This window comes from Equus asinus, chromosome 15, assembly GCF_041296235.1.
Source record: "Equus asinus isolate D_3611 breed Donkey chromosome 15, EquAss-T2T_v2, whole genome shotgun sequence".
NCBI lineage: Eukaryota > Metazoa > Chordata > Mammalia > Perissodactyla > Equidae > Equus > Equus asinus.
Genome location: NC_091804.1, coordinates 36674649 through 36687996, shown reverse-complemented (window position 1 = coordinate 36687996; position 13348 = coordinate 36674649). Strand labels below are relative to the sequence as shown.

Below are 13348 nucleotides of genomic sequence, written 5' to 3'. Positions count from 1 at the left end.
GAACAGAGCAGCGAATGAAACAGGTACACAGAAATATCCCCACGATCGTGAATAGTTTACAGTAAATTTGGATCATGAATGTCCCTATGGTATACCTGTACTCCAGCTAAAGAAGCCATGCCCCTCCCCAGATCCACTTTCTGGTGGCTCACTTTCTAATAGGTTAACCCACCTTATTTTCCTCATGCTATAAACGCCACTCCGAAGTCATCTTACTCATGCATCTAAGTATTTTGTAGTCTCTCTCTCCCCCTTACATTAACATGTACATTCCCCCTAAGGGCAGAGAAAGGGTCTCTCTTGGGCAACGGGTCTATCCCCAGAGCCTAGTACAGTGCCTGGCTCCTAGTTGGCCCTAGAAAATATTTGCTGAAAGTGAATAAATGGACTCCTGAGAAATTGGGATTAAAGAGGGATTTCTGAAAGTCCTCTTTTGTGATCCTATCATCTTGGGAATGGATGGGTCCCTTCTAAACCTAAGTCACCTGATTAGAAAGAGAAATGAACAAACTTACGGTGCCCACTGACCACAGACTGAAGAGGGTCTGAGCCCCTTGGTTACTAATGCCTCTCTAAAGGAATTGAGGAAGTGGACTGATAAGATGCAGATCCCTGTTTCCAACAAGTCCGTGTGAGGCGTGAGGACGTGAATAGATTTAAGCCCCATAGCAGTGGATGTTGGCTCTATCCAGCACCCATTCTCCCGTTTCCTTGGGGAATGAGGTTGCATGTGGTCTTGGTAGGATTGTCAATCAAGGAGCTTTGCCCTATCCTGGCCAAGCTGGGGGTTGGAGGTGGGCACAAAAACTAGGCTTGGCCAATCAGACTTTCTCCTGGGAATGTGACTCTTGCAGGGAGCCACAAAGCACTGAGAACAGTTGATGCTGAAAAGACTGTCCCATTAGTGCCAGCTGTCAACAGCCCTGGGACTTCCTTCCCTGTGGTCTCCGGGGGCGAATTTCCTTCTCTCTCTCTCTGTGGCCTCTGAATTAGGGGCCCCTTGAACTACAGGAACTGGGGTCATGACTCCCCTAAACTCAGACCTGCCTATGGACCCGGCCAAAGCCCCTAACTTCCTGTCTTCTCCAGAGGTCACGGCTGACCCAGCCTCCTTTCCCCCAGGGCTGGCCCAGGCTCCCCTGTGTGACGCTGTGTCCCCAGGTCTGGCCTGACGCTCTCCTCAGCTGCAATCATGTGCTGCCCTACCCCAAAGCTGGCTCCCACCTGCCTCTCTGCCTACTTTGTTCTTTGTCCCAGAGGAGGGGTCTGGAATCTTCTCCCAAGAAGGCCAGTATGGCAGAGATTCCAGGTGGTTCGTGGTATCTGTACCTCCCTTATGTCTAGTAACAGCACCCTTGACTTTCAGCTGGGCACATGACTACTCAGATGAAAGGTAATGTTTCTGAGTCGCCCCTGCTTGGAGTTGTAGCCAAGTTCTTTCCAAAGGGACGTGGGTGGAAGTGATGTGTGCATCCTTCAGGTCGTGTCCTCCTCTCCCCTGTCCCTCTTGCAGGAATGTGGTGGCTCACCATCACGGGCCATGTGGAAAAGGTAATACTGAAGAGACGGCAAAGCGACAAGAGAGAAGAAGCCTGGGACCCTGGATGACCTGTTGGAGCACAGCCCTGGACCCCTGGCATCTGGACTATTCCAAGCAGCCAAATCTATTCCTTAACTACCAGGGCTGGGCTGCTGAGGGGCCTGCAGCAGGTGCCACCCAATAACTGGGAGTGTTCAGCTGGCACAGCACACTCTGGGATGGGTGGACCAGGGGAGAGGTTTTTACTCTGGACTAGTTCTGCATCCCTGCAGGGGCCAGGCTGGGGTGGGACGCGGCAGGCAGCTGCACGGAGGCAATTTCCAATTCAATATTAGGATGATTTCTTTTTTAATCTTTTAGAACCTCCCAGGAGTAGAATGGCGGTGGGGAGCTGGTGACCCCCTTTACTACAAGCAGTAACCGGAGGCATTGGCCAAGGATGCTTAGGACTATAGTACTCTCAAGTCCCTTCCAATCCCCTGCTCCTCTCTTCTCTTATTTGAATAGCCCAAGGTCCTGTGAAGCTAAGATTCTGAACTCCTCTCCAGGACCTAAAGATCTTATGTGATCTACCTCCTACCCACTTGGCTGATCTGATCTTCTACCCCTCCTCCCTCCCTCTGGTCCAGCCATACTGGCTTCCTTGCTGTTCCGTGCACATGTAGATATACTCCCGACCTCAGGCCCTTTGCACTTGCTCTTCTCTCTGCCTAGAACTCTCCTCCCCCTCATCTTTACATGGCTGCCTCCTTCTCACTAACTTAAATATTGCCTCCTCAGAGAGGCCTTCCCTCTCTGACCACCCACTCTAATTTAGCCACACTCCCAGTCCCTCTGTCCCCCTCTCCACCAACCGGGCCCTCTCAATGAATTTCACTCCTTTTCATTTTCTTCCAACTACACACGACTCACTGAAATGCTGTTGCTGATGCCTTTGTTGGCTTGTTTATTTATAACCCCTCCTCCACTAGAATGGAAGCTCGATGAGGACAAGAACCTTTTCCGTCTTAATCTCGGCCACATTTCCTACAGCCCAGAACACTGCCTGGCATGTAGCACGGACTTGATAAATGTCCACCAAGTGAGCAGATTAAGCCACAGTTCTTTGTGTGTGATTTTAAAGGGCCACGGCTGTAACGTTCGGTTTCTCCAGGCTGCCACGACTCTAAGACCCTGTGGTTCCAGGACCGTGCTGTTCTAGCCTCCTGTGATCCCATAACTGGGTGATTTTAAAATTCCTGTGAGCTGGCCCTTAAAGTCACGTGAGACTCTGTTGTAGGAAGACACAAAACAACTTGAGGAGAACAGCCCGTGTGTGAAGACAGGGCAAAACTCACAGTGTCCAGGCAGGAGGAGAGACAGGAAGAGAAGGAAGAGGCTCTCTTGCAAAGGGCAAGCACGAGGACTAAAACGCAGAAGCGAAGTCCTCAGGTTTGCTGCGGCTCTGTCCCCAGGCCGGCCCTGCCCCCCTTACCGTCTCCTCTGGAACTGCTGGTCTATCTCTGCCAGTGACTGGCCTTTCGTTTCAGGGACAAATAAATAGATGAAGCCCAGGCCGAGGACGGCGGTCAGCCCGTAGAGCAGGAAGGTCCAGGACAAGCCGATGGTGCCTGAGAACAGGAGGGCGGAGTGTGGGCGGGGGTGTGGCCTGGACCCACGGGCTGGTTCACCCAAAGCGGATTCTCCAGGCGGTTGACTTGCAGAATGACCAAGTTGTCAGATAAGACCCTTAGAGCAGGAGGAGGGCTGGTTGTCCCAGAGGCAGGCAAGGGCCAGGGCCCAAACACAGACAGGGGCATCTTGTCTTTATGGGAAAGCCCACTCCCCCGCCCCCCACATCTAAAACACTAACCAGTGAGGTGCCCTGCATCTGAAAACGTGAACGGGGAAGACGACATGGACCTCAGCAGCAAAACAGCTGCAGGGCGCAGCCTCCGCAAAGCCCAGCTCCGGGAGAAAACCCTCGGAAAGCCCATGAATTGGTTATTCAGTGAATTGAGCTGTCAGGGAATCGCATTTCAGCCAACTCTGTCTGATTGGTCCGGGGGGAAGGACAGAAACCTCAGCACGCCAGCCCCTCCCCCTTCCTGGAGCCTCGTGTGGAGGCCAGGGTCTCAGGGTGAGCAACCAGGACCCCTGGGATGACCCTGACTCCTCTGAAGTCAATCAGCCCAAGGCAGAGAGAGGAGGCTGTGAAGGACGGGACTTTGTTGAGGCAGAAGCACAAATTATGTTTCAGACGCCATCGCCATCTTCACCTCTAACAGCCATGGCCACACCTCCTCTGAGCAGCCTCCCCTGACCAGCTTGCCCTCCACTTAATTCTTATAAGAGCAGGGAGAGAGCTGGGCTGGGGGCCGGGAGGGCTGGGTGCTAGTCTTCTCACTACCTGGCTGGTCTTGGGAAGGGCATATTTCCCCATCTGTGAAATGGGGATGAGAAGGACATGATACAACTCTAATGAGCGCCTCCTTTCCTTCCTCCTTCCCCCTTCCTTTTTCCCTCCCTCCCTCCCTCCCTCTTGCCTTTTTTCCTTCCTTCCCCTCTCTCACTCATTCATTCCACATAAAGGGAATGCTTGAAGACTGAAGCCATAGAAAGAAGCTTGGGCTCCCCAAGACTGGGGGTGGGAGACAAGCTCGGTGGATGAGATCTTCCATTAGTCTTTCCCACAGTCCCCCAGGGGTGGCTGTGCCTTTGAGGAGGAAATGCTTGGCTGCAGGAAATGGGAAAACAACTGAACCCTAAGAACTGAGCCTTGGGGCCCACAGTGAAGGAGCCCCGCTCACTTTGGCCCTGATAACCAGTGGCTTTGGGCCACGAGCATCTCAGCATCTCAGAGACCCTCCCCTGGTGTTCTGGGCCCATATAATTCCCGCCCCGCTCCATCACCAATTAGACTGGGTTTGAATGCTGGGTAAGAAGAGAGGATGTCACCCCAACTAATCTGAGAAGACCTTCCGGCTGGCAGGAGGGCATGAGTCAGTTTGAGCTGTTTTAGGACAAAAAGCAAAGGCTGTGGTTTCTGCACCCACTGGTCTCAGACAAGTTGTCACCAGTGCTGGCATAGATTCAGTCATATCTTCTGTTGTCTTTGTCCCCCAGTCTCTCTTCCCCCTTTATCTGATATCAGGCCCCCAATTTTCCTTTGGGTAACCATCCCCCCCATCCCAGTCCATGAGGTTGGGTGACACTGTCCCCAGCCCCTGGCTCTAGGCTGGGTACATGCCCCAGGCCTGGGCATCCAAATAGTCCAGCCCTCCAGCCACAGTGATTGGTTCAGGGATGGGCATGTGACCTTGCTGAGCCAATTAGAGTCAGTCCCCAGACTTGAGCAAGAGCCACTGGGAGAGAAATGCTCTCCTTCCACAGGGCTGCCAAGCTGGAGGTCTGCTGGCGGCCCTCTTTGCCACCATGAGGGGATCTGCCTGAGAACGAAGCCCACGGCGTGGGCGGCGGAGCCGAGAGAGTGGAGGATGCCGCATATTTGGTTGGAGGCATCAAACACATGGCTCCGACATTTGCTGGAGCCTCTGGCTCAGCCATGCTTAAATCTGACCACCCTCTGTTTTTGGGTGATTTCAGATAAAAATAGTACCTTTTGATCATCGTTTGCATTGGGTTTTCTGTCACTTAGACCCTGAAGGATACGGAAGCCCTGGCTCTGTCTAGAGAAAATTATTCCCAATCTGGAAGGAACCAGGCCAAGGAATTAGGTGTAAGGACTCACCGATGAGGTCAAGGAAGGAGAGGCTGATGAAGAGGTTGGCGGCCCAGTTGAAGCTGTTGCAGAAGGCGAAGGCCCTCCCTCGGATCTCCACCGGGTAAATCTCACTGAGGACAAGCCAGGTCACTAGGGCAGGAGAGCAGGGAGGGCGTCTAGGCTGCGGCCAGGCCCCAGGGCCCGGCACCGATGGTCCAGCAGGCAGTCCCCCCGCAATGTGATTCCAGCGGAATGCAGGCTCCTGACACCCGGTCTCCCCGGCTGATCCCCACACCGCTGTAAGAATCCCCTTCGAGAGACCGGCAGCCTCGGTTTGCCCAGGACTGAGGGGTTTCCTGGGACAAGACACTTTCAGTGTCCTGGGCAAACTCAGATGGTTGGTCACCCTATTCATTAAATTCCTTTCAAAGAAACCCTCTTGAGTGAGCTATCCAGGGGCACATTCGGGTTTTATGAGGCCTAAAGCTTAAATGATTTGGGGCTTTTGTAAGAAAAAGAAATCACAAACAAAAAAATCAGGCCGCTGCCCTCACAGGGAGTGCCTGCAAGTCAGCGGGGAGCCCTGAAGCTTACACTTCCCTGGCTTCATGCTCAAGCCACCTCTAGTGTCCCTCTGAGACCCTGCCTGATTCGGTCCCCAGGCTTGCCACCAGGAGGGGTGGAAGGGTCCAGGGTTACCTGCAAGAAGACTCCCACCTACCTGGTCCGAATCCAAAGGAGAAGGCGCTCACAAAGACCATCATGCAGAGCAGCGCGGTCCAGTGCAGCAGGACCCACTCCGGAGCAGGAGACGGGGACACGGGGGAGGTGGTGCCTAGGGCTGGCAGGGGAGGGGTTGTGGGGTTCCCAGCTCCAGCACGAGGCTTGGTCTTCTCAGAGGTTGACCAGACTGGCTCCCCTCGTCTCTTGCTGGTTGTTGGCAGTGGAGGTGGCGATATGCCCCTTGGCAGGCCGGAGTCTCCAGGGAGGCCTGGGAGCCTGGTGGCATTGGGCATGGCCAGGCAACTTGGGCCTGAGTCCATGGGCACAGCAAAGCTGACAAGACCCATGCCGCTGACTGACAGGGCCATGAGGGCACAGCCAGCTAGCAACAGGGCCCTGCGGCCCGCTCGGTCCACCAGCCCCATGGCGACCAGGGTAGCTGCCACCTTCACCGCGCCAAGCCCCACGGAGGCCAGCACAGCTGAGGATCCCCCACGGAAGCCGACAGAACGGAAGATGGTGGAGGCGTAGCACAGCACATTGGGCTGCCCTGTTAGCTGCTGGAAAAGCACCAGCCCCAGCCCTACTGTGGTGCGGCCTCGCATGTTATCCCGTGCCCTGAAGAGGTCCAGAAAAGAGTATCTTGGCCTCCCCAGGCCCAGCTTGGTGGCCTCACCTCCCTGGAGAGGGATGAGGTCCTTGTGGGCTGCAGCCTCATCTGTACCAGCAGGGAGAAAGAGGAGGCTGACGGATTGCAGGAGAGCAGGTGCAGCAGCCCAGCCGAACATACGCCTCCAGCCCCAGGGGGCACCGGCCAGTGCATAGTTGAGCGCGTAGGAAAGCAGGATGCCCAGGGTGATGCCTGCCTCGTAGAGGGACACCAGCACTCCCCGCTGCCGTGGCCCCACCAGCTCTGACACGTAGATACAGCAGGCCATGGAGGAGAGGGAGATGGCAAAGCCAGCTGCTGAGCGGCCCAGAACCAGCCAGGTCAGAGAGCCAGCCAGGCCCAGGCTCAGGCTGCCTGCCAACAGCACCAAGTTGCTCCCGAGGATGGCCTGTTTCCTGCCATAGCGATCGATGAGGAAGCCCCCTACCAGGGAGGCGAGGAGAGCCCCCAGGAGCAGGCTGCCTACCAGGAGCTCCTGCTCCAAGCAGCTTAGTGCAAAGTCAAGCTGCAGTGGCAGCAGGGCGCCTGATATGACTGCCAGTTCATAACCAAAGGTCAGGCCACCTAACAAAGACACGGAGGCACACAAGGGCAGGAGCGGTAGGGGGCGGCCTGGAAAATAAAAGTGACGGGGCAGAGTTCAGGATGGTTCCTTGCCAGAGCATCCATCCATCCACCATCCTCATCTGTCAACCCTTCCATCTATCCATCCAGCTACTCCATCTATTTACCTATCCATTCATCCATCCCTCTACTCCATCCAACCATCCATTCATTTATTGATCCATCCATCCAGCTATCCTTCATCCATCCATCTAATTCTTCCTTCATCCATCCACTCTCCATCCACCCTCCATCCATCCACTCCATCCATTCACCCACCCATCCATCTACCCATGCATGCATGCATCCATCTGTCCACTTCTTCCTTCATCCATCTCTCCCTCCATCCCACCATCCGTCTACTTCATTCATTCACCCATCCATCTATCTCCCATACATCCATCCACTCCTTCCTTCATCTACCCACCCCTCCATCCATCTACCCTATCCATTCACCCATCTGTCCATTTATTCATCCATTCATCTATCTGTCCATCCATCTATCCATCCACCCTTCATCCATCCACTCCATCCATTTGCTCATCTATTTATTCATCAATCTATCCATCTATCCCTTTATTATCCACTCCTTCATCCATCCATCTACTCCATCCACTACATATTCTTCCATCCGTCTGTCTATCTATCCCTTAATTCACCTAGCCATCCATCCACTTATTGATCCATCTATCTACAAATACATCCATTCATCCACCCGTGTTTGTATTCCATCCCTTATGTACCCACCCACATATCCACCCATCCATCCATGCACCCATCTGTCCATCCATCTATCCATCCAACCATCCATCCATCTATTCATCTATCCATCCAATCATTCAAAAACTTATTTATCTAGCATCTACAAGATGCCAGGCAGTGTTCTTGGGGCTGGCAATACAGTGGTGTTGCCAAGGACCTGACATTCTAGTAGAAAAAGGCAGATGATAAACAAATAAACATATAACATTACTTCAGGTGGTGATAGGTGGCATTAAAAAAAAGCATAGGAAGTGGATTGAGAATGATGGAGGAGTTCTATTTCAAACAGGGTAGTCAGCTAAAGCCTCTCTGAAGAGGGAAAGTTTGAACAGAGATCTGATTGAAGTGAGGGTGAAAGCCATGTAAAATCTGGAAGAACATTCTAGACAGAGGGAACAGCAAGAACAAAGGCCCTGAGGCAGGACACTTTTTGGTATGTTTCAACAATAGCTATTAATATTAATAGCTCGTGCTTATATGGCACTTACTAAGGTCCTGTTTTAAGAGCTTTACACGTATTACCCATTTAATTCTTATAACAACCCTATAACAGATCATTATTAGCATCCTTCTCCAAGGTGCAGAGAGGTTAAGAGACTTCCTCATGGTCACACAGCAAGTAAGTAGCAGAGCTGATGTGGCTACAGAGTGCAGGCTTTGAATCACTGTGCTATTCCACAAGGAGTCCAGAGTGGCCGGAGCCAGTGAGTGAGTGACAGGAGATGATGAGGTGGGAGAATGAGGCAGGGGCCAGATCACGTGGAGCTCTGCAGGTCATGAGGACAATGATGAGTTTCCTTCTCAGTGGCTGGAAGCCTTCGAAGCTGGGAGAGAGATGATCCACGGTAGTCAGGAGCACATGTGGAGACTGAGCCCTTAAAATGTGGCTAATGTGATTGAGAAACTGAATTTCTAATTTTATCTAATTTTAATTAATTTAAATGTGAAAACAGCCACATGTGGCTAGTGGCCACCATATTGGCAGTGCGGTTGTACAGTTACTCTTAATTGTTAATTCACATACTTAAATATTTCTGAAAGCATCTAGAGTAATCCAGTAGCATCCATCTCACCCACCCCACCCTGGACCTGACAAGAACACTCACAATACTAGAGCCAGTGGTTTCTCTGGATTGGGCATTGCTTTGAATGCTTGAAGTGCAATAACTCATTTAATCCTCCCCACAACTTTATGAGGTGGGCTTCTGTATTACTTATGCATGAATAAACTGATCGTCAGAGAGGTGAAGTGACTCGCCTAAGGTCAAAAGTACTAAGGAGCTGGGCCCAGATTCAGAGCCAGGCGGTCCGGCTCCACAGTCCATACCCTTGACCACTCCATTATAAAACCTGGGCATGATGCCACTCTGTTCTCTTCTGCCTCGTCCCATCTCTGTTAGGCAACTTCTGTGCAGGGGAGGAGTTTCATGGCTGGAGGAATCTTTCTCCCCTTTCTGTTCATCCTTCTCCCTACCACCCCCACCCTGCAGGGAAATAACCCCCCACCATTCCCTGGCTGGCCTGGTCCTTTCTGCTCATGACCATCAGTAAACACCCGGGGAGATTATGCTGCCCGGGTCCTGCCCCGTCTTCACCTCCCCGGGACCCGCCTCCCCCGGTTCCTGGAGTTTACAGCAGAAGGGGACGTTCTTCCAGGCCACATGAGGCAATCAAGTGAAAACACAGAACTTGTTTGCCATTTCCTCAGGTCCTCTCGAGGTGAAAGGGCACCCAGCCAAGGGGCACCGAGGCAAAGTCGACTGTCCACAGGTTCTGCTGGAAAAAGGCTTCGGGCAGATTTGGGTTGCAGCGGTAAGAACAGAACTGCAAAAATTAAATAGTAACAATAACAGGGGCCATGTATTGAGCATCTCCTCTATGCAAAGACCCTAGGTGCCTTCTCTCAATTCATCTTCATAACAACCCTCGATGGTACTGCTACAAGTATCCCCATTCTACAGATGGGGAAACGAAGGCTCAGAGTGTTCTCATAGCCGGGAAGCAACAGGATCAGGACTCAAACGCTGACCCTCTGACTCCCAAAGCCAGGGACTTGAGAGCTTTGCCGAACTGACTTCAAGCAAGAAGAGCCAATCAGAGATAGGTGGGGCGTGAGAAAGAGCAGGGTGCAGGGGAAAGAAAGCTCTTGGGAAAACTCCAAGTCACAAAGCATGGGGAAAGGACACTGTCACGGGAGCTCTGAACAACAGCCTCCAAGGAGTCGGGGCCGTTAGAAAGACAGGCCCTTCCTTAAGTTTTCCAAGGCTCCCTAGCTCCTTAGCATGACCTCCCAGGCCCTTCATGAGCTGGTGGCCCAGCCAAACTCCTCAGCCACCTCTCCTCGCCACTCCCGGTCCCCCCTCCCTGCCTTCCTTCCACACACACCCTGCAAACGCTTGTTCCTGGCACGCACCGCAGATTTTCATGCTGCTCTGCCTCTGCCTGTGCTCGTCCATCTGCTTGAACCGCCTGCGTTCCCAAATGCCCACTCAGCCTCTCGGGTCCCAGCTTGCGGGTCACCTCCCGAAGGGCCTCCAGTTAACACGTCTGTTACTTGGCATTCATCCCCGTTCTCTGTTGGGGAGCTGCCCTTCCCTGTCCTCTGTCTCTCAGTCTCCAGATCTGGGGGGAAAGGACCATCCCCACACGGACCGCCACCGCCCAGCTCCAGGGTTGTGTCTGTGACCCAGATCTGACCAACCAGCGGGTTCCTGGGCCCTGGGCAGCAGTGAGGGCCACGTGGCTGAACCTGGGCCAGGGAAGGTTGGCTCAGCCCTGGGGGCGTTAGCTCACTGAGGGTGCTAAGCTGGTGGTTCACCTGCCTGGAGCAGCGGGGGGGCCGTCTTCCTCCATCAGGGATTCCTGACAACACTGCTTGAGCCCCTAGATCCAACCGTGCCTGACGCCATGGACTTTTCGGTGACCAAAAATACTTTTTTTTGGGTAAGCTAGTTTAAGACAGCCCCTCACTAATTCCCATACATCTTCCTCAACTTTCCAAACCACATTTTTCTCTTCCAACCAACTCTGCCTTCTCCTTCATTTGCTCACACCGAATCATGAGTTCGTCAACGTGTCGCCTTATTAAACTGGGCGGGGCAGGGATGGAGACTCACTGTCTCTGTGCCCCAGGGCCCTGGCCCCACTCTGACACGCAAGACGGGCTCAACGAGGTTTCTGCCCAATGAACCAAGGACTGGGTCGGGGACCAGGACGGTATCACCACGTGGCATTCCGGGGGTGGTGTCAGATACAGCTGAGCCTAAAAAAAAAGCTACCCAGCAGCCAGAGGGATCCAGTGACAGCCTAAGCAGCCCATGTCACTCTGCTCAGAGCCCCCCAGGCTCCCACTTCACTCTGAAAAATGCCACAGTCCTTCCAGGGGCCTTCAGGGCCCTGCAGGGCCTGCATCCTCTCACGCCGCTCCGGCCACACCAGCCTCCGTGCTGTTCCTCCTCGCTCCAAGGGCATCTCGACTCAAGGTTTTGTACCAGCAGCCCTCCCCCTCCATGCCAATGTGTGCCCCCGCCTCCCCTGGATCTTCACTCAAACCTCAGCTTCTCGGGAGGCCTTCCCTGGCCCTCTACTCAAAGGTGCCACCTCCCCACAGCATCCAGCACTTCGAATCCCCCTTCCCTGCTTGTTTTTCTCCACCGCACTCATCACCATCTGAAATACCTATACATTCTATGTATTTGTTGGTCTCTCTGACCAGAATGTCAGCCCCGAAGGAACAGGAACTGTCTGTTTGTTTAGCTGTCTGCCTGATGCTGAGGCTATTTCCTGGCAGATGGCAGGCACTCAGTAAATAATTGTTGAATAAACCAACGATTGCAGGCAGGAATGAACTCTGGGGACGTAGGGAATCCAGAAAGAAAGGATGGTAGCCCTTGAGCATCTGGGGGGGTTCAGGCCTGGAAGTGGCCATGCACAGGACGTGGAGTAAATCCTAGCCCCCAAATTAGGACAGCCTGGCCCGGGTTTAGGAACCGCTCTCCCTTTCTGTGACTTACCTGTCCAAACATAGATTGTAGTGAAGCTGTCTCACACTAGAGGAGGCCCCTTAATCCTCTAAGCCCCTCACGGTGGAGGGAGGGAGAAGGAGGGGGCAGGTGGAGAGGAAAGAACCCAGGTTTGGGGTTCACGTATCACCAGCTGCAAGTCCCAGGATGCCTTCTGTCGGTGACACTAGAGCAGCCTCTCAACCAGAAGTCACGATGCATTGGGTCCCTCCCCCAGCAGAGACCTGCCACGGCTTCCCCCGAAGCTCCAGGGAGAAGCTGGGATGAAACCCAACTATGCAAACATCCTCACCCCGAAGGCTGGCTTCCAAATGTCCCAACACAGCTAACAGCACAGAGCACTCCGGACAGCCAGCCGCCCCCCTCCTCTTCCAGAAGCCATGCCTGTACCGCTGGCTTAGTCCCTGTAGCAACTCTATGACATGGCACTGTTGTCATTCCCATTTTACAGATGAAGCAACTGAGGCTCAGAGGGGCGAAGACATTTGCCCAAGGTGACAGTTTGCAAGTGAGAGAGCAGAGATCTGAACTCGACAGTCTGACCCCAAAGTTGGGTGTGATTAAAAAACAAAAGCTCACATTAACTGACCATTTATCATGTGCAAGTGGTGAGCGGAGCACGTTACATTCCTTTTCTCATGTCCTTCTCATGGCCACCCTGTGAGAGGGTACTCTATAGTGGCCGTTTCATGGATGAGGAAATAAAGTCAGAGAGGTTGACTAAATGCATCTGGGAAGTGGAAGGATGGGGGCTGGAACCCAGGTCTTTCTGCCCCCAAATCTGTAAACAGGCCCAATCTCTGGACCTGACATGAAGAAAGCAGCCTGGGAACCCTGAAGAGGATGGAGCCTAGTGCCAGTTATTTTGTTCCCCCCCGCAACTACCACCCAGCCCCAGCTCTGCCCATAGTAGATGCTCAGTAAGCAGCTGCTGAGTTAACTTAGGAGGCAGCAAAGGAATAGGGGACAGGCGCAACGGGCCAGGGCCAAGTTCAGTGTCCTTGGGAGGACCTTGACCTCTCTGGGCCTCCCTTTTCCTCAGGCTCTGTGGCAGAGTGCCTTGGCGATTAAGAGCACCAAGCAGCCAGAGCTGGAGTTGGTCACCAGCTGCACCATTACCCTGTGCAGGAGAGGCTGGGTGGTACAGTGGTTAGGAATGCAGACTGGAGCCAGAGGGCTGGGGTTCTATCTCCATAGCTCTGTGACGTTGGGCAGCTCACTTAACCTCTCTGAGCCTCCCCATCTATAAATGGGGCTAATAGTCATACTTACCTCATATGCCTGCCTACCTTACAGCCACTGTTAGCTATTATGATTTGCCACAG

The 13348-nt window shown here is 53.4% G+C and overlaps 1 protein-coding gene across 3 annotated transcripts in view; it reads right to left on the bottom strand.

The window, feature by feature from the left end:
* Positions 1-13348, bottom strand: part of SLC2A10 (solute carrier family 2 member 10) — a 55026-nt gene that overhangs the window by 2812 nt on the left and 38866 nt on the right. For all 3 annotated transcript variants that reach the window (XM_070486021.1, XM_044748150.2, XM_014867014.3), the window contains 3 exons: positions 5965-7248; positions 5271-5393; positions 3015-3150 (listed from right to left, as the gene is read on the bottom strand). In XM_070486021.1, the coding sequence (XP_070342122.1) occupies positions 3015-3150; positions 5271-5393; positions 5965-7248 (1543 nt within the window). The remainder of the gene's footprint in view (positions 1-3014; positions 3151-5270; positions 5394-5964; positions 7249-13348) is intronic.